The following is a 22,536-nucleotide window of genomic DNA, read 5'->3' as shown; positions in this document are numbered from 1 at the left end:
GAAACTGTTGGTGTTTCTTTTTTCCTGCTTGATCACAACTGAACTAGTTTCCTGCTGCTTTCTGGACAATGAAACATGAACAAAAATGTAACTTAGTGTATTCAATACTTAACCCCTGTTCGTTATCACCCTAGACTGCCTCCCTAATGTTTTAAAGCCTTTAAAACATTTTTTTTTCCTGCAAATCTGTTCAGAGTTCCCTAATTTAGCTTCATCAAACTTAATACAACAAAATACCTTCAAAAATACAGCATACCTGTAACGTCCATTTACAATGGTTTTTCAGTAGACCTATACTTCTCAAGCATAGGAATATGCTATACCATTGAGAGAAAAAAAATAACTGTATTTAAATACTTACAAAAAAAAAAAAAAAAGGAAACAGGAAAGTTTTAAACTTAAATCCAGTTCCCAAAGGGGGATAAAAAGAAAGAAAAGCAATTCTATGAATGCTGCCTTTATAATGAACAATCAGAAATTTCACTAGGCTAATTTGACAGAAATTTTTCCTCATTTAAACAACATTACAAAAGTCCTGCATTATAAAATAGGGTAGAATAAATCAGTGTAATCAATAAAACTATACAACAATACAAATTACATATCTTCTGAGTGGGCAGTTTATTCTCTCTCTTTGCAGTCATGACTACAACATGCTCACTAAAAACAACTAAAACTGCCCAAACTATTGCTTAGTTTGTTTTGTTTAAAAAAGGGTGCAATTTTATTGTATATACAACCAATTTACTGGTAATACCTTGGCTTATTGCAAGGTTCTGACAAAATGTTTGTCTAGGCTTTTTTTCCCTTCACTGTGAAGCACTGAAAGCTGCTATTTTTTTCTTTTTTTTTTTTCTTTTTTTCCTTTTTTTTTTTTTTAGTGCACATATGTCATAATAAAGTAATGCCCAGCTAAGTGCTATAGGGGAAGGCAAAGTATGCTGGCTGGCTATAGGAAGTGACACCATACACTGACAATCACACCATACAACAGCGCCAAACGACTATTCAACCACTTATCAGACACATATGAAAATCCAAAATGTTTTATTTTATTTTTTTTTCCTTAAATAGAGATAACCAGTAAACAATTTTCAGAACTTGGAAGTTTAAAAACGTGCATATAAAAATGGGCATTATATACTTTTTATTGAATGTGGATTGACTGCAGTCTGCTAAGAAAAATGGGGTGTGGGAGCTGAAGAAAAAGGAAGTTGTCTTTTTTTTTTTTTTAAGGCTTGCTTGTGAAAGGAACAGTTGTAAAAACAAAATTGCTTGAAGCAGGGTCAGCTTAGTGCTTCACAGTTTGACTGCTTCTCTAAGAGGAGCCCTTCCTGCGCACGTGCATTCAAAAATCACAAAAAAGTACAAAGACAAACACCTAAAACACACTGCGTCAAGTGCAGCACCGACTTTGGTCAAATAAAAAAAAAAAAAAAAAAAAGAAAAGAAAAACTAGTAATTGCTAAGCTTTTCTACATGATATAAGCAGGTATTGCATATTTTCATATATCTGGGGGAAAATAAAGGAAGACTCCAAATAAATTGTAAAATGCAGCAACATCCAAAATACTGATATTCTAAGCATCTACAGATCTCAGAATAGCACTGCCACCGACCGTACAGGACAATAAAGACTATTCCTATCTGCGGAACAACTAGCTTCCTATTTAGTTCTAGATGTTGAAACTGACGATGGCTGACATAAAAGTCACATTTACAAAAAGTGTCTCCAAATGCTTGACTAGGGAAAAACCCCTTTCAATAGAGGAGCGTGTGCAACAATTCCACAAATAATCGCTATCCAGGGCAAGGCACATTGATATGGAATTTTTGTTTTCGTGCAAATTAAGGAAAAAAAACAAAACAAAACAACATTGTTTCGGGGGGGAAAGATGAGGAGCAAAGTGTCTTCCCAAGAATTTCAGTTACTTGATTGTATAGGACAGTAGTAGAACCCTTCTGAAGGGCTGAAAAACATAGTTTAAAGGCAAGTGCCTAGAGTAGGGATTACAATATTGTGTCTTAATGCACTCTACTTTATCCTACATTAACTATATAAAAATTAGTTACTAACACTAGAACATGCAGAGACTTTCTCTGATCAGCAGGGCTTGCCAACCAGAACGTATATATATGTATAGTATAGGAAACCTTCTTGAAGTCGCATGGGAAGCAAAGGGGTGCTTCGCTGTCTGGTAGAAAAATCACTTGCACTTTTTTTTTGTTTTTGTTTCTGTGGTTTTTTTGTTTTTTTTTGTTTTTTTGTTTTTGTTTTTTGTTTTTTTTTTTTTTTCATAAGATACAGGACATTTGGGGGTGCAAACTTTTTTTTCCCTAACAAGTACCCTTGATCTGAATGGGCACCAGCATTTGTGTCAGTGTTGGTTTCATTATTATTATATTACTACTATTATTTCCCATAGCCCAGTTCAGGGACGCAAAGGTCTTTAAAACTTCTGGACAATCTCTGGTACAATGAGGTGTCTGGTAACTGATAAATCCTATGATGCCAGATATGTGTAAAAAATTTTTAGAATTGGCATAATCCATTATAGTGACTTCTAGCTTATAAAATTAACAGATACCATGATTTCATTTTAGTCATGTGCTTTGATAACAGAAAATAATTAGCATTTAATGTAGTTAACATATTGTGGTAAAAGCACCATTAGATTTGTTTTTTTGTTTTTTTTTTTTTTTAAATTTCCTTCAGTTTTTTTTTTTAAAGGGATACAAGTTTAACAATAAAAAACATAAAAAGCAAAAATAGCTCCCCTTTTTCTTGCAAGGCTGTTTTTTACCCCAATAATTTAGAGTCCTGGGGTGAAAGGACTTGAAAAACAAAAATAGAATTTTCAACAATCTCTATCTTACAAAGATATTTAGCTATCCAATGAAATTGCACTTTACTCAATTCAAAATTCGATTGTTTTGATTGATTCCTGTCAGTTTCTGTCAAAACAGACCATCTTCCCCATTTCCATGTGAATTTTTGTGTCATTGTTGAAATTGTTGAAAAAATGTTGTTGTTTTTTTTTTTTTTTAAATGTAAGTGCAGCATTTCAAAACTTTTAAAAAACTGAACAGTAGTAGTAGTAGTTTGCCATTTTCGGAATTGTTCTGCAATGTAAGTGGATTCGTTGTCCTTGCGGGCCATGTTATATACTTAACTGCTGACCGCTGAACCAAAACAAACTAAAAGAACAAATAAAAAAGGAAAAGAACTGCATTTTCTTTTTCCAATATGTTACAGAAAAACATTGCCCTTTGACTGTCCCGTAAGTTATATATTGCAGATCTCAGCTACTACAAAAGATTTAGTTCTCCATGTGCCTCCTCGATGCTCAAGGAGGATCACACCTGTGTGGGTAAATTCATGAAATACTGTGAAACAGCCAGGCTCCGTAAGGAAAGTGTGTTACAACAGGAAGTCAGTGAGCAAGGGTAGTCCTCTGCTAGCCAGGTCACCTAATGCTCACGCTACCACGGAAACACTTCAAATGTTACAAAGCCCAACCGTTTCCAGCACCATATGAGAAATGACAACAGTCCCTAAAGTATTAAAAAAAAAAAAATCCCAAAAGGTTATGGCCTTTGCTGTTTGACCATAATGCTTGCTGTTTCCATGTACAAGTTGATTTGAATCGGTTTTTCTCCCCTTCCACTGACAGTGAAGTTGGAACTGCGCTGGGTTGAGGTTGCGTCCGTGTTACAGAGTTGAGAAGGGGTCAGGTGGTCTGTCTGGTGGATGGTGGGACGCTGCAACTTTTATCCCAGGTACCAGGACTGGAAGACAAAAGGAGAAGTGCAGTTAGAAGCACAATTTGTAAAAGAGCGTGTTTTAGAAGTTGCCTTTTCAACCATGAAATCAGGATGTACGTTAGGGATGTGGGAGGGATTCGCTGCGAAGAGTAAAAGGAATGGCAGACAACAGCAAATCCTGTGACACTGAAACTGATCTGACTCCTCTGAAAGTATACTTCATTGTCTTCGCTCGGGTTTTCCAACATTCAAGCGTGTCTTACAAAATGAGGTATTTCTGTTCACTTGACATACAAATAAGGGTTTTGTTATCTGATGGGGGCAGTCATAAGAGGGCAGGAAACTTGACCATCTTGTTTATCATTCAATCCTCAGTGCCTAGCCCAGTGCCTGGAATACAGAATGTTCTTAATGAAGTAGGGCTGAATGAATGGAGAATGGGTGAAGGGAGAGGTTTCATGTGGCAATGAATGGCTACTCTGATGATTTTCAACATCTCCTTTCAAATGAGGTGCAGGCACTGAAGACATGATTGTGACACTCTCCTAACCGGCACAGATGGTCAATACTGATACAAGAATGACTGGAGGTAAAGTGGAAAAAGAGCTGTACCAGTCTTCCTGGGTGATTCTGAGCAAGTCACAGCATTTTTCTGTCCTTACCTAGGCAAGACTTTATGAGGGAAGATGCTCCTTTCAGCCTACTGTTTCTAAAATCATATTTTCAAAAATGAAACATAGTAACTAAGTAGGATCAAGATTTTACTCTCTTAAGTACCACAGTGTCCAAAGGAAAAATGAGGCCATGGCATACCTCTCTCATTCATGCTTGCATTCATGCAGCATTTATTTAGAGCCTTCTACACAGCCTGCTGGACCCAGTTACTGGTTATCTTTTCCTTTTGTGAATGCTTAGGTGATTAGCTTTGAGCAATTGTCTGGTCATCTATCACTTTATCTTGCTGGCATTTCTTTTTCTGTTAGCTAGACAGAGTGAACAATTATAGACTAACATCAGAGTTAGTTTCTCCGGTGAAATAAAAAAGTATGCGGCTTTTGCCGACTTTTCTCTAGAGACACCCTGACAAATTCACTACATTTATCATTATTTACAGAAAAGTTACCAAAGCTTAGCAAAAGCCCATGCTTCTGAATTCTCTAAGCTGACAGTATCAGAAAGGATTCTAATTGGGTTGCTTTAGGCAGGTGAAGGACCATCCCTGTGGAAGAGATTCAATTAGGTAAAGTAAGGACTCACTTGGTCCCCAGGGATGAATGGCTAAATGATAGCTACATGGAGTTTGGTATAAGATTTCCTAGTCACACAAACCACCTTTGATTTCCAGAGGAGTTTAAAAAACTTAAGCCCAAACCGAAAAACTACTCATCCTGTAGACTTTTAGATGTTATTCTTTGACCACATGCTTTGAGGAACACAATAAAGCCTCTTGTGTCCTGAAAGGAAGTCAGCCTGGCAAATACACACGGCCTAAATCTAACTGGACTCAAGAAAGAAGAGGGCGAGAGAGAGGAGGGAGAAGGTGAGCCCCAAAGTGTGTTTCTAGTAGGCCTCTACCTAACAGCTGACTTTGATCCACGCTAGAGCCGCTTCCTCTCTTGAACAAAACAGGCCCAAACTTTGGGTGCAGGGAATAATGCTTACTACTTCTGTTTTCACACTTTCTAAGGCGGTTGTGAAATTCCAGACTTCTTCAATCTGACACTAAGGTAGTTCTTGAAGCAAAGGCCTGGGACCCAGTGAGTCAGCAGGGGGAGCAGTTTTCCACACCACAGTTTCTGGACGAGACCTTGGGGCACTACAAAAATCTGCAGCGCCTCTGCTCTTCTCTTAAAAAGCAAAGCAAAAAAAAAAAAAAAAAAAAAAAAAAAGTTTCTTCACACATCTTACTATTCAGTATGTGCCTTGCCGACAAGGTTACCCCAGAGCAGCTCTGTAATCCTTCACTGAAATAGGCTTTATTGATTGCTCTGGTCTATTGTTCTCTTTTCAAGTCTCCCAAGTTCAAGTTCATCCTGGTGTTACATCATGTCTGGTTGCTAAGAGCAACCAGACAGACCCAGACGTGACTATCATTAGCAAGAAACCCTCTGCTCTCCTCCCACCAACCTTCCAGTGGTTCTGACGTAGCAGGCCCACTGCAAACACATTGAAGTATTTATTCTGCCTAATTTATGACCTACACAGCAAGCAGGACCCCCACTCCAAAAACCAACACTGTTGTATATTTAATTAATCTGTCTTTCTCTGGCACTTGGGAAAGTTAGACAAAGGACTAATTATTGTGTTTCACTCTCCACACTTTTCTTTTGGGGGGTGGATATTTGCATGGGAAAGAAAACTACAAGGCCCGGCATCGGCCCCCCTCCTCTCTTTCTTTTTGCCCTATTGACATTTCATGAAATACTTTAGCTGCTTAAGGGAATTAGAAAAAAAAAATGCGATGTGAATGTTACTCCTTCTGAGTTGGTATTCAGTAACACAAATCAACTCATGACATGTTTAAATTTAAATGCTAACCACACACTCTCAGAGTTACTTTAAAGGTTAGTTTTTAATCAATAGAAGTTGCTGACTCTGGGTTTTTGAGCTGCGCACTGCAACTCTTGGGCTTTTGTCTAACGTTAAAGCTTTCAAACTTTTTTTTTCCTTGAGATGATTTTAGCAATGATGTGCAGACACAGAAGGCTATTGTGCTCTGACCAGCAACATGTCAATAGAGGGGCTGAGCTGCCCTGTGGTGGGGTGTCAATATGACTCCTGAAGGCAGAGGTTGGGGGTCTTTAATAACCCGTGAAAAAACCTTAATTAACCCTTTCAGGCCCAAACCAAAACCTATTCTTAAACTTGTTCACTCCTATAATTTGACCATTAGTACTTATTTCAACATCACACTAATCTTCATGACAATTAACCCAGCTACTTGACCAAGGGTTTCCAGAATAGGAAGTTGGTTAGGGAACCCACACAGGGAATTTTTTTTTTTTTTGAAGTCTCTGATTAAATCATTTATCTGCAGAGATGGCAGATAGACAGTTCTAACAATAACAATAATAATAATTCGTACATCTCCCTGAATTTTCTCCTAATCAGTTTGTAGTTAAAGACATTAATAATTCCACTGGGATGAGTGTGACAGTCACACACACGTAAGCCAATCAATTTCTACAAACTTCCGTGAGCTGCTAGTAACACCAGATGGACAATATCATGTTTGTAAAAGCCTACTTTTCTCTTGTGATAGTTTCTTATAATTTCTATTCTGCAAGTAGAACAAGTTTTAGAACATTCATTGAGGAATGACTCTGCATATTTTCTTCTTGGGTCCTACAGGAAAAACATAAAAGAAATCTGAGATTATTTGATTGTTGGGGTTGAGCAGCATATCACTGAGAAAATGTTGACACATTAAACAAAATCCATTTATGGAGAGTCCAAAAGCCATCCTCAGATATGTAGTGATCTAAGCTTAGGTTTCATATGGTTTCTGCCTTCGTACCTGATAGCTCCTTAATCTACCCTACTGTATCCAAATGGACTACAAAGGACTCTCCCTCCCTCTGTGTAGTGAGTGGCATTATTACAGTACAATATAGGACGATGTTATCTTGATACATTTACATTAAGGAAGTAAATGCAGAGCTTTGATCTATTTTCTCCTTGGGAACTTTCAGCTATAGTGGTTGTGGAGGTCCATAAATCCACACTCCCACCAAAGCCCCAGTTACGGAAAATTAGTCGGTAACATTCACAATGTCTATGTTTGGGATGTGCTGAGCGGGAGTGGGGAGAGAAGGGGGGTGATTGTCCTCTTTCAGTGTTCAAGGTGAAACATCAAAAGAAATCTGCAGTCCAGGACAAGAGCTCAGCTTTCCTTTTCTCCAGTCAAATGAAGAAGTAATCTCATCAGGTTGGAAAAGTGCTGACTAAGGATTTAATAAAGTGCCTGCAGATGTGGCGTCTCTAAGGTATTCAACTCATGTAATGCAAAACAGCTCCACACTGAATGTGCTTATAAAATTTCATTTAACCATTGCAGCGCGACTTCTTTCCCCCTCACAGTTCTCTAAGGAGTTTTATCACACTTGCCGCCCGTTAATTTACAGCTCCATGAAAGTTCGAATCCCATTCCGCTGGGATTCTGGAATACTCACAGTAGTCAGGTTTTATGAACCATAAACAATATCTATCTGACTGCATCCTAAGCAGGAAGCCTGAAATGGCAGAAGGTGCCTCTGATGGTGCCAATCTCTTCCATTTCTTATGTCTCATGGAGAGCCATGAGAACACAGGGGCCATCTTCCAAAATACGGACATGGGGCTGCTGAAGACATAGCTGAGGAAGGCCACAGCCGCAACCCCAGAGTTAACAACAGATGCTCTAAAGTGTGCAGCAACTTTTCAAAAGGCTTTTCACATCCTCTTTTTACTAAGAGGGCAGGAAGCACATTCTAGAGGGAAAAGAAGAAAATCTCGGAGAGACATTTTTTATATTGTATATTCTACTTTAACCCCCAAAAGGCACAGAGAGTGCTGGGGTGGCAGGGGGCAGAGAGGGCAGAGGGGACTGTGATGCAGCGCAATCTGTTTTTCAGATTAAAAACTGAAACAAAAGGCCTCAAGGGCAAAGCGTAACACTGCGGAAGGGGGCTGTTAATGTGGAATGCAGAACTGGGTGTGACACTTGGCTTTCTTCTGCAGGCAAGGTGGGTCATTTGAGGACATTCACACACATCAAATGGAAACTGCGCAAACACAGGGCCACCTCCCCACACCCTGCAGGCCCAGCTCCTCGTCAGCCTCCAAAGAGGACTCGGCCAACCCATTGGGCAAGGTCAAGACTACAGGAGTTGGCTGTCACTGTTGCGCACTGTCTCCTGAGGAGGGGCTCGCTTTGCTGGGTCACAGCACTCCCGTTGGCCATTTTTGCCTTCCTGAACTCGCCAGGATGGACTAAAGTCCACCCTTTAGCCCAAACGTGTTGTCCTTGGCAAATCAGCCCAAAGCCCGGTAGCCCCGTCTCCCCATCTCAATGTGAGGGAAGTGGATGGGGCCTCAGAGCAGACTTCTGGTTTCTCACATTCGCAGACACCGTTTGGGAGCATTTACTCACTCATTCAATAAGCACTAAGGGCCTTCTATGTGCTAGGCGCTATGGATGCAGGCTCTGGGGATATAACGAGTAAAATAAATACAGTCCCTGCCCTTAGGAACATCTTGTCTATCAGGAATAAGGGGATCTATTTTAGACCCTTCATGATACCAGACAGCCTGCTTTTCTCCCAATAGGATTTTTATAAATTTCTGATGATGAACGATGCTGAGTATCCAGTGTCCAAACGACTGAGGATAGAGTGTCACTTTTTCCACTGACCAGCTGTGGGACTTCAAGCAAGACAGTTCCTGTCCTGGGGACCTCAGGGTTTTACGAGGACCGTCTCATACTGGAGAGAGGCTGCAGTGATGTGCACTGGTTTCTTCTGAAAAGGGTGTCATGCCATACACAGGTGTTAAGTCACTGGTACTGCCAGCCTTTGAGCTCTGTAATCATTTTTCTTGTCTGATTGTATTTTCTTAATTAAAGAAATCCTGCTTTTAATAACTCCAAACCAAGGCTTGTTTATTATACAGAAAACTATTAAAACAGTAATGGGCTGTGATTGGCCCCAGGCACCTTCATGGCCTTATCTTTTCACCACTTGTCCTCAACACTTATGTCGCCTTAAACTTCTTCCAGATCCCCCAAAGCCAAATGCTTTCTCCCTGCCAGGCCTGGGCACAGGCTGCCCTTGGCTCTGCTCATGCTTGCTAGTCCTTAGGTTCTAAGGTTAGATGTCCCCTTTTCAGAGGGGTCTTTCTTGGAGCCTTTACCCTCAGGATTCTTCTCTGTCACATTTGCTAAACTTTAATTACCTGTTTCCATCCCAGGCAAGCTGAGTATCCAAGGGATGCCAGGGTAGGCATATAATAAACACTGTTAAATAAAGGAAGGAAGGAAGGAAGGAAGGAAGGAAGGAAGGAAGGAAGGAAGGAAGGAAGGAAGGACAAGCTGTATCCGAGGTTCCCAAAGCCTGGTGTCGCTCACCCCAAGGTGGGTAAAGCAAGGTATCCGGATGGATGACTTCGAGCATGCTCGAGCCACGTGACCTCGTCTCCCCAAATGACAGACACTCTCCCTCGAGGGACACAAGTCTCCACAAGCCACTCCAGGCAGTTCCGATGGGAGAGTTGCTGCAGCGGGGCCAACTGCAGCCAACTGCGTCAGTAGCATGTGCAATAGTTTTGTAACGTGGACTGCTGCCTACTTACTACAAGCTCAGAGGAGTTGTCCAAACCACCGATCCCTGGAGAATGACTCTGCTGCTCCCAGCCAAGACCTCCGTTTTGGTTCAAACCTCAAGACGGGAAAACACTAATCTTTTTACCCAATAAGCCATCCAGTACCTCCAAACCTTGAGAGTGCATACACAATCCAATTATTCTGACTGTTCATCCAAAGTCGGAATCTTTCACAAGATTTCCGCTTGCCCTAGTGTCTCTCTTGCCACCAAGTACATTTTTCTTTTGGTCTCCCTTTCCATTTTTCATCAAGTAACTGTTTGCCTCATGAAATCAAAGACTGCTGGATTCAAAACAGCACTGTAAACCACCTGCATTTGCTCCGAAATCTTACTAGAGAGCTGCGTGTGCCGCCATAAGAGCCAGGATTCTGGGATCCAAATGACAAAAATCCTGGCACCCTTACGGACGAGTTAGATCATCTTAGGCAAGTTAGCATCACTAGGTCTCTGTTTTAGACTCCATGAAATGGAGATAACAACTTTATCAGTTTTTGTGGGGAATAAATGCCTGGCTAGGGGCTGCTACAGAAAACCGGAAGGCCAGGGTAGCTGGGTTCTCTCACTGTGAAAAGTTTCTGGGTCCTTAAGGTCCACATGAGACCAAAAGTCCCCGGGGAAAGCAAATTGCTCTACAAGGCGGCTTTCTCTTATTTAATGATACAATTTCTTAGCTAAAAGTAGCAGCTGTGTCAATTCCATTTCTCCAGTTGCAAGAGAAAGTTGTTAAGAAAATAAAAATCTGTCTTTAATTGTGATATTAAAATCAGAGCGGGGAAACCAACAGCACAAAAGGAATTGGCTCAAGTTTATGAAAGGCATTTGGGCCCTTCCCTTGCAAGGCTAAACTGCACGCCTTGGAGGTTGGGGTGAGGGGGAAAGGGGAGGAAGGGAGGGAGTAGTCAGGCAACCAAGTGGGACAGAAACAATCCTATTTTGGTTTTTGTTAGCGAATGGCATACTACATAGATCAGAGACTTCTTATAAAATACAAACCCCCACTGTACACAAAGCACAGGAAAATGTGAGGAAAAAAGGGAAAAACTAAAAGCAGCTTAGGGTGTGTTAACGCTGCTATTCTGTCAGCTTAAAGAGTATTTTATGCTTGATCAACAGCTCTTTTTTATTGTGCTTTTCTTTCATTCATTCAAGACATCAAAGCCGGGCACCACCAGCGTACCTGCCCTTCTGGAGCCGCTTATGACGGGGTTCTAATGAAGCACGACTCTGGGAGCCGGAGACCCCCGTGGACACGGCAGTTCAAAGGGAATATTTCAACAATGATTACATTTTGTAAATCTTTTTATGAAAGAGACAGCTTATTTCCTGCTTTTTCATGAAAAATAGATTCTATCCATTAAATTGAGCCCGCGCCACGGAAGCTGCTTGAGATCTGAGGTGCAGCGTGGAGATTAAGGGGACAATGACCCAATGAAATTGTCCCGAGTTCCTATCTATTTGGTCATGATGGCACTGCCGGATTTTCTGGGTGGAACCCAGACAGTGTAGCGGATGGCTCTGCTGCAGAAAATGCAGTGACGAGGGGGGAATCGCAGCTTTATTTCTCAACTCGGGCCTCGCGTTTATCATCTGTTTCTTTGTATTTATTGATTCCACAAAGTCCAACAAGTATCAGCAGATAGGCCACACTTTCTATTGCATAAGAGCAAGGTAAAAGATTTAAGTTACAGATTCATTAAAGGCTGTATTTTAATGCCCCATAATGGGACAAACCCTTTTCCATATGGGAAGTTAGCCATAAAAAAGCTGGCTTCTGGTCTGCAGGCACAACACAGGCTTTATGATTGGCTAATGTCTTCCCCAAAGGCAAAAATAAAGAAGCAGCCTAGCTCTTTGTAACTTTTGATTTTCACATTAAAATAATCTTTTCCCTAGAAATTAAAAAAAAATTTTTTTGGCAGGGGGAGAATCAAGGAGCATGGGGAAGGAAGGGAATATGACTTCCTAGGGAGCCATGAAATGAAAAAAATGTATGTTTTCTACACATCGGATTCCAATTTTAATTAAATGCCTGTTGTCTAACAAGTGCAGACAGTCACACTTGGGGTTGGCCCAGTGGTGGCCCAGGGAGGTAACCTTTCTTGTTTAAAAAGAGAGGCGTAGGAGTGGAGGCTGGAGCTCAGCAGAGCGTGGCCACATTGTAATAATCATTCCACTGCAAGCTTCCTCGCTCTCGCTCTCCCCAAACATGACTCAGGTTGAGAGCCAATGGATCGCGGAGACCTCAGTGTGGATTGTGCAGGTAGATAAAGTCCAGTAAGAGAGAAAATAACATTGAAGTAAAAAGTCCAGTTATTTCAAATACATCCTGTAATCGTATGCCAGAAGATCTGGCCCTTCACCAGAAATGAATTCCCAAACTAACCTTTCCAGCCAAGAAGCCCTTCAGATGCTGGATAGCATCTGGCACCTTTGGACTTCTCCACCCCAGCGGGCGCTTCCACATTCAAGCCCTGGCACGGGTCTGCTTCTTACTTCTTTAATTCTCCCCTGTTTACCGTTCCACATCTTTCTAGTTCCATTCTCTATCTTTTCCCACCCCTCAAGTTAGTGTCTCCCTCCCTCTTCACCTGTGTTTAATGCCTGTGCAGGAATCATGACAGACCCCTACTCTTTTTTTTTTTTTTTTTGAGTCTCACTCTGTCACCCAGGCTGGAGTGCAGTGGCACGATCTCGGCTCACCGCAACCTCTGCCTCCTGGATTCAAGTGATTCTCCTGCCTCAGTCTCCCAAGTAGCTGGGACTACAGGGATGTGTCACCACACTCTACTAATTTTTTTTGGATTTTTAGTAGAGACGGGGTTTTACCATGTTAGCCACGATGGTCTCGATCTCCTGACCTCGTGATCTGCCTGCCTCGGCCTCCCAAAGCGCTGGGATTACAGGCTTGAGCCACCGTGCCCGGCCTAGACCCCTAGTCTCTGCCAGGCCGTGCAGACCCACAATCCCTAAGGATCAAGAAGGAAATGAAGAAGGCCTTGAGCTGCAAACCATCACCTTGAAGGCTTCTCTTGTGAGCCAAAAAAACAAGGCACACAGGCAGAATTTGGAGAGAATGCAAAGGGAAGTGTGGCATCTTCGTTATCAGATTCATGAGAAAAAGTGAGAGGACAGTGAGATGTTACTGAGCACCGGACTGTGGGTCTGGTGGTGTGGTTCACGTCCCAGCTCAGTCACTGGCTTGCTCTGGGGCCTGAAGTTCACAAGACCTCTCTGAGGATACTACAAGATCCTGTGGCGATGCCTTTCTTTACCTTCCTTCTAGGAACACCTGCTTTTAGATATTACTGGTGCCAGGAATCATTTTTTTGTCTCATTCCCAGGGTAGAAGGGATATTGGCAAAGGTAAAACTGTTCCTATCTCTCACTGAGGTCAGAAAGAGCTTGGCTGTGGAAAAAGGCAGATCATGGAGTCAGAGATCTAAATCCTAGTCTATAGGGGGTCAAGGGTCCAACTTTAACTTTTCTGCAAAACAGGCCTCGGTAGACTAGTTATCACAGCATTTGAGGGAAAAAATAAAGTTCAAAACACAAAACAACTTTCAGATACTGGCCTAAAAGGTAAGGTGCACAATTACGTGAGGTACCGATATGATCTAGATGGGAGGTATATGTGTGAGTCGGGGTTTCATCTGAACCAACAACCCTGGACAAAAACCAAACAGTTTCCCTGTGTGCAGTCACAGCTCTGTGTTATCCTAAAAGCCCAAACCCAGAACCAGTGAACAATACTTTTCTCCTCCTTGTGAGGATGTGGTAGGATTTAAGGTTTTATGGTAACAAAACTTGTCTTTGTTTAAGACGTGACTTGCAAAACAAACCCACATGGGAGAGTCTGCAGTTTCAAATGACAGTATTTTTTTTTTTTTAAATGCTGAAACAGCAAATGCTTTTTATGTTCAGATTTATTTCCTTCTAAATTTGTAGATTAAATTTACAACTAAGCAACATTCATTGCTACAAACAATTAGATTCCTCCCAAATATTTCCAGGGGGATGTGAGGAGGAGGCTTCTTGATGGGGCTGAGGTTGGGATTTGTGCAAGGTGAAGATCCTACAGCATCGACAGTCTACGTGAAGGGCCTTACCAACAACCTGGACGTGTACATAGCATATGTGATTGGCAGAGCCACTTGACTTCCCTGTCAGGGATCTATGCTTCTTGGAGAGAGGTAATATCATTCTAACACAGATGATGTAATTTATTTTTTACCTTTTTAGTAGTGACTTCTGAGATGGAGGCAATCTCACAAGCAATGATTATTGAAGACTGATTCAAGAATGTGTTTTATAAAATTGAGCATGCATACAAAATCATTCTCACTTTGCTTTCGGATAAATTCCACTTTGCAGTGTTCTACCAGTAAATGAGATTTGGGAACAAACTCTGAACACACACACACACACACACACACACAGAGTGCTAGTTTGAAATGATCCACACCTTTACTGCCGCTTTATTATCAATTAATAAAATCAATTACAGATGGCATGACTGTTGTATGTTGACAGGCTCTAAATATCCTCTTCTTTTGTTAAATCACCATATGGATAGGAAATTCTATTGTTTATTTTGCAAGAATGGTGATAAGTTCAAATGAGACATATATACGTCCATTCTAACTCTGCAATCCCAAAAATCTCACAGATATGCCAATTTGTGCTATTCTAGAAGAAGGTTCAATGAAAAAATACTTAAAGTTTTTTTTCCCTTCTTTTAAGGAGTGAAATGTCTGAGCTAAAATATGACTTCCTGTTCTACTGCCTCAGCCTTTCTGTATTGTTCTCCAGGAACACGTTTACAAGTTCAAGTTCAGGTTTAAACTAAATAAAACACTCCTCAGGAGTTTATAACGGAGCCTCATTTACATGTGCTCCCTCTGAACTCCGCCAGCCTCTGTATGCTAGTTTCCAAGGCTTGGTGAAGGAATGTTTTACAGTTGGAATCTGGACTGCTTTCTCAGGCATTTCAGACTCAGAGGCTAGGCGGCACCAAGTTCTCGTTAGTATTAAAAATTTCCTCAGGTCTACTCCAGAGGCAAGTAAAGACAGAGAGAAAGGGAGGGCAGGGACCAGGAGGACTGTGGCTTCTTAGTTTTCCCTAAAAGGCAAAAGGCATTCGAGTTAACCTTATAGTTGAAAGGCGAGTAATGGCTTCTAGATGGAGATTCTAGAATTTCACGGCCACGACTTACAATTTCTGTGTGATGATTTTTAGCTTTCTATGGAAATGGTCAATGCACATTGATTCTCTTCAAATAATAAAACTACAGTTTGCTTAAATTGTTTGTCTGCCTTGAAGATTAAGTTATGAAGAGAAATGTACCCAGCCCATAAGAGATGCTACTTTTTGAGGTCAAAAAGATCTCAGGGATTTTCCAACCAAGAAAGGTGCATCAGAGAGGAAGAAATGGCTATTTTTCACTTGGAAGCAGGAAGAGTTGAGGGGATTCTCAGATGTCCATAGGGAACCAATCTGGAAAGAGCTGATTTCCTGGCTGACTGAAGTTAAGACTCAATCCTGTTGCTAAGCAAGGGCCCAGGAGTTCAGAGAAAGCAGCCATCATATTCATGGGCAGAAATGGAAAGGGCCCAGAAGAAGGAGGACCAGGACTCCGCTTTGCAACTTCTCTCTGAATTAGCGTTTATCTATATTATATAGCAAGAAAGTGGGTACAGCAGGAATAAATCAATGACGCTAAGAGTAGCTGTAAACCTCATGGCGATGCTCAAGAGTTACTTTTAGCATCTTTTCCTATCGGAGCAGTCTTTTCCTGATAGGTGAGCATACCCAGTAAAACTGCAGGTTGTGGCATTCCTGGTACGCAGATTCAGCAGCTGTATCCCTGCATAGTGACATGTGATGAGTCAGATAGTTCAAGAGTAAGCACTGCTGTAGCGGGGTTCAGAGAAGCAACTGCTTGGATGGGGGTGGATGGGCTAGGCATGTGTGGTGAATCTAGATCTCAGTTTGCACCTCTGCTAAGAAGGGATGCGGACCACCTTGCTAGCATGGTGCTTGTGAGGATGAAACGAACTTTTCTTGGATAAGTTCAATAATAGCACGAGTATGCTAGCTATATGCAAACCTTTTAGTCTATTTCCTCAATCCCCTGAACTCAACCTAGTTCAATGCTAAAAAACATTAAGGGTTTTCTAAAACCAAATTAAATGCGAATACGCTTCTAAATGAAACCCTCTGCTGCAAAAAACAGACATTTCCTCTACTGGATAAGGATATGAATGAAAGCAGAATCCACTTAGATGATGTTCTGCAGAAATGAATGATGAAACTGGTTTCTTTGGGGGCAGCAGTTTAGTTACAGTGATTGGGTGAAATTGGGGCTTACAACTCGAAGAGTTTCTCAGCCTTTAGCCAGGACTGATGGGCTGATTTCCAGAAAGAAGATAATTTGCATAAGAGATAATTTCTCATTGGTCAGTCAACTCCAAATGACTGAAAATCATGTGTTTTTTCTTTTGTGTATTCTTTCTTTTTCATACATATCTATCAGACTTTGGTTCGTTTTCCTCTGTCCTTTGGATCCCTGCCAATAAGAGCTGCTATAGGAAACCTATTAAACATAACTGCTAATGTTACTTTTCTTTTTTTTAAAGCAACTCTGACAAAATGGTGAATGGGAGAAATTTGAAACTTAAAATGGTTTGCAGATTTTCCTGAGGATTTAATTTATCCACGTGGGTCCTAATGGTTTTGAAGACAATTTGATAGTTGATGTAATAGTTGACAGTTCAAAGTGCTTTATACTCGTTCATGTGTGGGTAGGCAGATTCAGATCTAATCTCATTTCATTTATGCCGATTCTTTGGGTAAAATAGTAGTCTCATTCACCTGTAACTTTCTTTAAGAAACAGAGGGCATGAACTTTGGAAGCGTGCTTGCTTGATCAAGCTGTATGGAAGGTGTGGTATGAAGAGGGGAAACTAGTTCCTGGAAGTGAATCTGGCACTAGGAGGAGCAATGCTTCTCTCCTGTACTCCCATAGAGTTACCCACTCAGCACACGGCATCCCTCATCGGGGCTTCATCTGGTGCCTGCTTCCAACTCAAAGCAAGCAGCCAGGAAGGGGTGCGAGGGACAGTCCAGAGTTGACACTACTGACCCCAGGGCTGAGGAGCATTAGCGAATTCCATAAGGAGTTTCAGCCAGCAGTTCTTGGCTTACAAAGGTCACTGCGATGCAAGGCCCAAGGGACCAGCCAAGCAAACTGCCTTCCTGGAAGACAGTGGGGGTGGGGGAAAGGGAACAATGATGTGAATACGGGGGGGTGGTGTGAAGGGAGTTTGCTACATCTTTAGACTTCAAGACAGGAGAAAAACATTTGGGAAGAGGCCACCTAAGAGATATAGCGAGGCCCTAGTTAAATGGTAATGATGTAACAAAGAGCAACATTCGGCACTATCCAGATATCAGAACCAACAACTGGTAGATACTAAAATCATTATAAGACGTGAAATTATACCTCTCACTGTTTCATTATCACTCTATTTCATAATATTTCATAATATTTGTCTAGAAAGGCACACCAAGCCTATCAGGTTAAATTAATTCTAATGATCAATTTTAGTTTTATTCTAATTAAATAATTTCAATCCAATTAATGCTAGCACAGAAATTAGTCAAAATTACAAATGTAAATGCTGAACTTTAAATCAAAGGTCCTCCCCACGACCTGCCACATGTAGAGGCACTTTAAAGGGTTTGCCTGTGAAGGTGGATGGGAATTTTGACCTTTGTCTGCACCGTGAAGAATAGAAGACAGAAAACTATGCAACAAAAAGCTGTCCAGGAGCATAGACAGCAGCACAGGCCACACACACCCACCCACCCCTGCTGCATGGTAGTCTGTGAAAGTAAATCCTGCAAAGCGAACTTTTGAATTACATGCATTTGTTCCTTGGAATTCCAATGCATTTGAGTCAGTCTAATGGATATTGGGCTTTTATCAAACACCTTTGTAAAATGGAAACCATGCACCCATTTCCTAAGCCACAAATACAACCACTAGTCCCCTCTCTCCCTCGCGTCAGGTCCCTGAATCTCAGTCCTGCTCTGTCTCGGATTAGCTTTGAGGCCTTGCAAGTCATTTCAGCTCCCCAGGCTTTGGCCCTCTTATCTGGAGATGCTACTTTATTAAAATGATATGCACTTTATTCCGAAATACTCTTAAAGTTGTGTCTGAAAAAACGATGGGGGTCCGGAGCAGATCATCTTTAAGGAAATTACCAGCTTCAGTGTTGTGTATTTCTAAAACTTTGAGAAATACTGGCATCTTAAAATGGATTTGAAAATGGTACAGGGCACATGTGTCTGAGTCATCATATGAAGACATTTAAATAGCCTTTCTTCCCTCTTCATAAAAATCCAAAGTAGATGGTATTCAGAGCTCAAGAAATTTGTGGAAAAAGGAATCTGGCAAAATAGACATTCTTTTTCCAAAAAAAAAAAAAAAAAAAAAAAAGTGGAGAGGAGGATACAAAAATCTGAAAGAGAAAAAACCCACAATAAAGAGAAATACAAGTTCATTTTTTTTTTGTAATTAAAAAACAGGTACTGATGAATTATACTTAATAACAGGTCCGTGATACCACTCACTCTTAAAAGAATGCTGTCCAGTATCACTGTTATCCATAAAATAGCCACAGTTTCTTTCCTCAAAAGGAGGTCTTCATCCATGATCCTCCATCTCAACTTGTTCTCAACTGTATATGAGAATTATTTGGTAGCAATCAATTCACTATTACTGTTTGGGGACATGACAGAACAGCAGAGTAATTTAATAATATAGTTGATTAGTATAATAATCATCATTAAATTTAGTAATGATAGTGGGATTCCCCTTACTTTGCTTAATGATCATGGACAATTCATTTCTTGACTGCCAGTGGTAGAAATGGGTTTTGAAATATTAACTTCTGCCCCATGGGAATGACACTTAGCCCATCACATTTAAGTTTTGACCTTCACTGAGCAGCACGATCCTAATCCCTTGATTTTATAATCTTAACTAGGAAACATTAAAATATGGATTGACTCCAGTTGGCAGGAATCTTTATGTTCTTTTCACTAAAAAAGCTATAAATTCAATGGTTGACCTTTTATTTCCAGGTCACAAATGACACCCACTCAGTTTTGTCCGTTCACACAGGATTTATGTTAGGGTCTACAGGTATAAGCCATGAAAGTTGAACTTTAATGAAATGTCTTTCAAAGATGTGCACTTAACCAAAAATTCCTCACAAAGAATTAGCAGGTGGCCTTTTAAAAACAGCCATTATGTCCTCAGGTTCATCGCTGGCCTCCACTAAGTCTATTTTTCACTTGTAATAAGTTTCTCCTCATATCGTTTTTCAGGGGGTACAAATTACACTAGTGTTTGGGATGACAATAATACCCTAGTTCCCAATTTAGGTTTCTACACAGAAAGATTTCTGAGATGCCCTCTTTCCCATCACCACAATTCATCTCTCTCCAGTTGAAAAATGTTCCCTGTCCTTTTCACGAAATCAATGGTATTGATGGGAGACATTTTGTGTTGTCAATCAGGGAAATGTGATTTGATGGGACCCCAAAGCAGAGGGATAGGGAGAGGAATACCAAACCTGCCCAGGTCTGCACCATCGGAGTGAGATCGATGCTTCCCATAATACTCATCCTGTCATGTGGCACCCTGTCACAATTAATAATGTAGAAGGAGCTGATTAACTTAAGTAAAGTGCTCTCTGCTGTGTAAACACATAAAGATCTATGAGGCAAAAAAAGGGGGGGGAGGGGGCAGGAGAGAACAAAACGTCATTTCTATTTTTCATGTGTACACGTTCTCACTTTCTATTCTTCTCTTGTAACAATTACTGTGCCGGCCACTCTGGCAGAGTCAATAAATTGATCTGGGTCTTGATGCAGCAGCAAGGCAGACTAATCTGATACACCATTATCTGCACTGGAGAGTGTGGGAGTTTGGGGGTGCACTCAGGTAACACAGGGCAAAGGGAAGGAAGTAAAGGCCGGCAGCCTTACTCTAGATAGGTAATTAATGTTCAGTGTGGAGCTTCTGGACTAGATGGACGCATATGTATCAGGTGTGTGTGTGTGTGTGTGTGTGTGTGTGTGTAACAGAAAATGAAGCCTTCACCTTGGCTAAAGGATGCAGCCTAAGTAATACCGTATGCATCACTTATTTAAGTCCCTGCGGTATTTCAGTCACTCACACCAATCTGCAATTCAATGAGGATCACCACCCCATTAGAACTAATCATGTCAGCTGTGTATCTGACAAAATAAACATTCAGAAACTGTGCTCCTAGGTTCTGAACTTGTTTTTGCACTGGGATTTTTTTTTTTTTCCCTTCCCTCCCTCATCCAGCATACAATGTCATCGTTTTTTAATACAAAATTGTAAGACACATAGAAATTCTCCGTATGGATTCCTCTGTGAATTTATCTTTACAACCAGAAACTGTCGATGTTAGTGGAACTTGAACTTGCTCCTTGGGAGTATGTTAAGTATGATCTTAATACATAAATATCACTCCACTGGCTAATGAGAGAATTAATGGCACAACTTACGGAAAACAGACATGGGAGAATGGGGTAAGAAAGGATTCAGCTCAGGGAGAATGCTACCAGATTACCTCTGGGGTGCTCATCATATTGCCATTCCTGTTTCTTCTTCGTGGTCACAGGCCCCTTGTCCTAAAGATAAACGCGCAGCACCCTGCCTCCAGTGCTCACAGAGGTTCACTCCTGAGGGCTGAAAGCGGCAGCACCCATTGTCCGGGCAGGGTGCTGGAGGCTTTCCATCCTAACCAGACTGAGTCTTTACACGACTCTAAGTGGAATGCAAACATTCATTTATAATGCTATAGATGTGACATCTGAGGGTCAGAAAGGCTAAAAATTATTCCAAGGTCACATCCTGAGACCAGTCAAACTCAGGTCTGTCTGCCTCCAAAGCTTATATTTTTTCCACTACATTATGCTGCCCAGAAGAGGATGCTACCTCATGACCATAGGTCTTAAGGCTACTACTCCCTGTAAAATCCTGTATCTCACGAGGATTGAACCAAGCAAGGCAGACGGTTCTTCACATACAGAGATCCCACTGTGCCCGTCACCTGCTTCCCATTTCCCACAGAATAGAGTCCAAGCGCTTCACTACCCGTGAATAAAGGTATGTATTTATTCACCACTAGACCCTGGTCTAACGTCCCGGCCTCATTACTCAACATTTTCTGTCATCTACTGTAAATTGAGACACACCAGACAGGAGCAAGTTCTTCGACACACACTGCTGTTCCTTTACATGCACTGTTCCTCCTCCCTGGTCTGGAATGTTCTCCCCATCAAGTATATCTGTCTCCTTCAAAACCACTCACGTGTCTTCTCCTGGGGCATATCTTCCATGAGCTCCACGGTTCTCCCCAGAGTTAGTTACCTACTCTTCTGTATGGATTATACCTATTTCAATTACTTCACCAATCACGTCTTAGTTTCTTTTGTCTTTCTTTTTTATTTTTTGAGACGGGGTCTTGCCCTGTCGTCCAGGCTGGAGTGCAGTGGTACAATCTCGGCTCACCGCAACCTCTGCCTCCCAGGTTCAAGCGATTTTCCTGCCACAGCTTCCTGAGTAGCTAGGATTACACACTTAACTAGCTGGGTCGGCCACCATGCCCAGTTAATTTTTGTATTTTTAGTAGAGACGGAGTTTTATCATATTGATTAGGCTGGTTTTGAAATCGTGACCTCAGATGATCTGCCCATCTCGACCTTTCAAAGTGTTGGGATTAGAGGCGTGAGTCACTGTGCCCAGCCAAAACATTTCAGTATTTTTTTTGCTTTTCTTTCTGTGAGTTAGGTATGGCAGGGATTGGATCACTTATCTCTTTAGCCTCCCTTCCAGCTTAGTACGGTGCCAGGAACATAGTAGGTGTTTAATAAATTCTGGCTTCTTTCTCCTCTCTAAGATCAATTTATGTAGCTGGTGGGTGGGAGAGATGAGATACGAATCCAGGTATTTTGACTCCTAGTTTCTCTGTGTACCAAGATGCACAGGTCCCTACTATGGTCAGTTCCCTTACTAGACCTACTGTGTTGTTCTTCTATATCCCCAGTGCTACTCCTTCCCCATATACACAGGGACACGCTGCCAGGGATCGATGGAAGGAGGACTGTGCCTGAGGCGCAGAAGCTGTATGTCATGAGGGCTGGCCTTCTGTTTCCTTTCACTAGACAAGGCAGCAGGAGATACGCAGCATATTCAAGTCTTGGAGGGCAGCAAAGGGTCTTCCCACATTATTAAGGCAGCACTGTGAGGGTCCGAGGTTGCCCTGTGCTGAGAGCGACTGTGCCCAGCTGACATCCCCATTATCCCAA

The 22,536-nt window shown here is 41.5% G+C and overlaps 1 protein-coding gene across 4 annotated transcripts in view; it reads right to left on the bottom strand.

Annotated features, from left to right (window-relative positions):
• Window positions 1-2,676: 2,676 nt before the first annotated feature.
• NFIA (nuclear factor I A) overlaps window positions 2,677-22,536 on the bottom strand; it is a 388,188-nt gene continuing 368,328 nt past the window's right edge. For all 4 annotated transcript variants that reach the window (XM_074380913.1, XM_074380912.1, XM_039473584.2 and 1 more), the window contains one exon: window positions 2,677-3,789. In XM_074380913.1, coding sequence (XP_074237014.1) covers window positions 3,713-3,789 — 77 coding nt within the window. In that variant the 3' untranslated portion in view covers window positions 2,677-3,712. The remainder of the gene's footprint in view (window positions 3,790-22,536) is intronic.

This window comes from Saimiri boliviensis, chromosome 11, assembly GCF_048565385.1.
Source record: "Saimiri boliviensis isolate mSaiBol1 chromosome 11, mSaiBol1.pri, whole genome shotgun sequence".
Classification (NCBI taxonomy): Eukaryota; Metazoa; Chordata; class Mammalia; order Primates; family Cebidae; genus Saimiri; species Saimiri boliviensis.
Note: the sequence above shows the minus strand (reverse complement) of the source record. Positions and strands in the feature narration are given on the sequence as shown.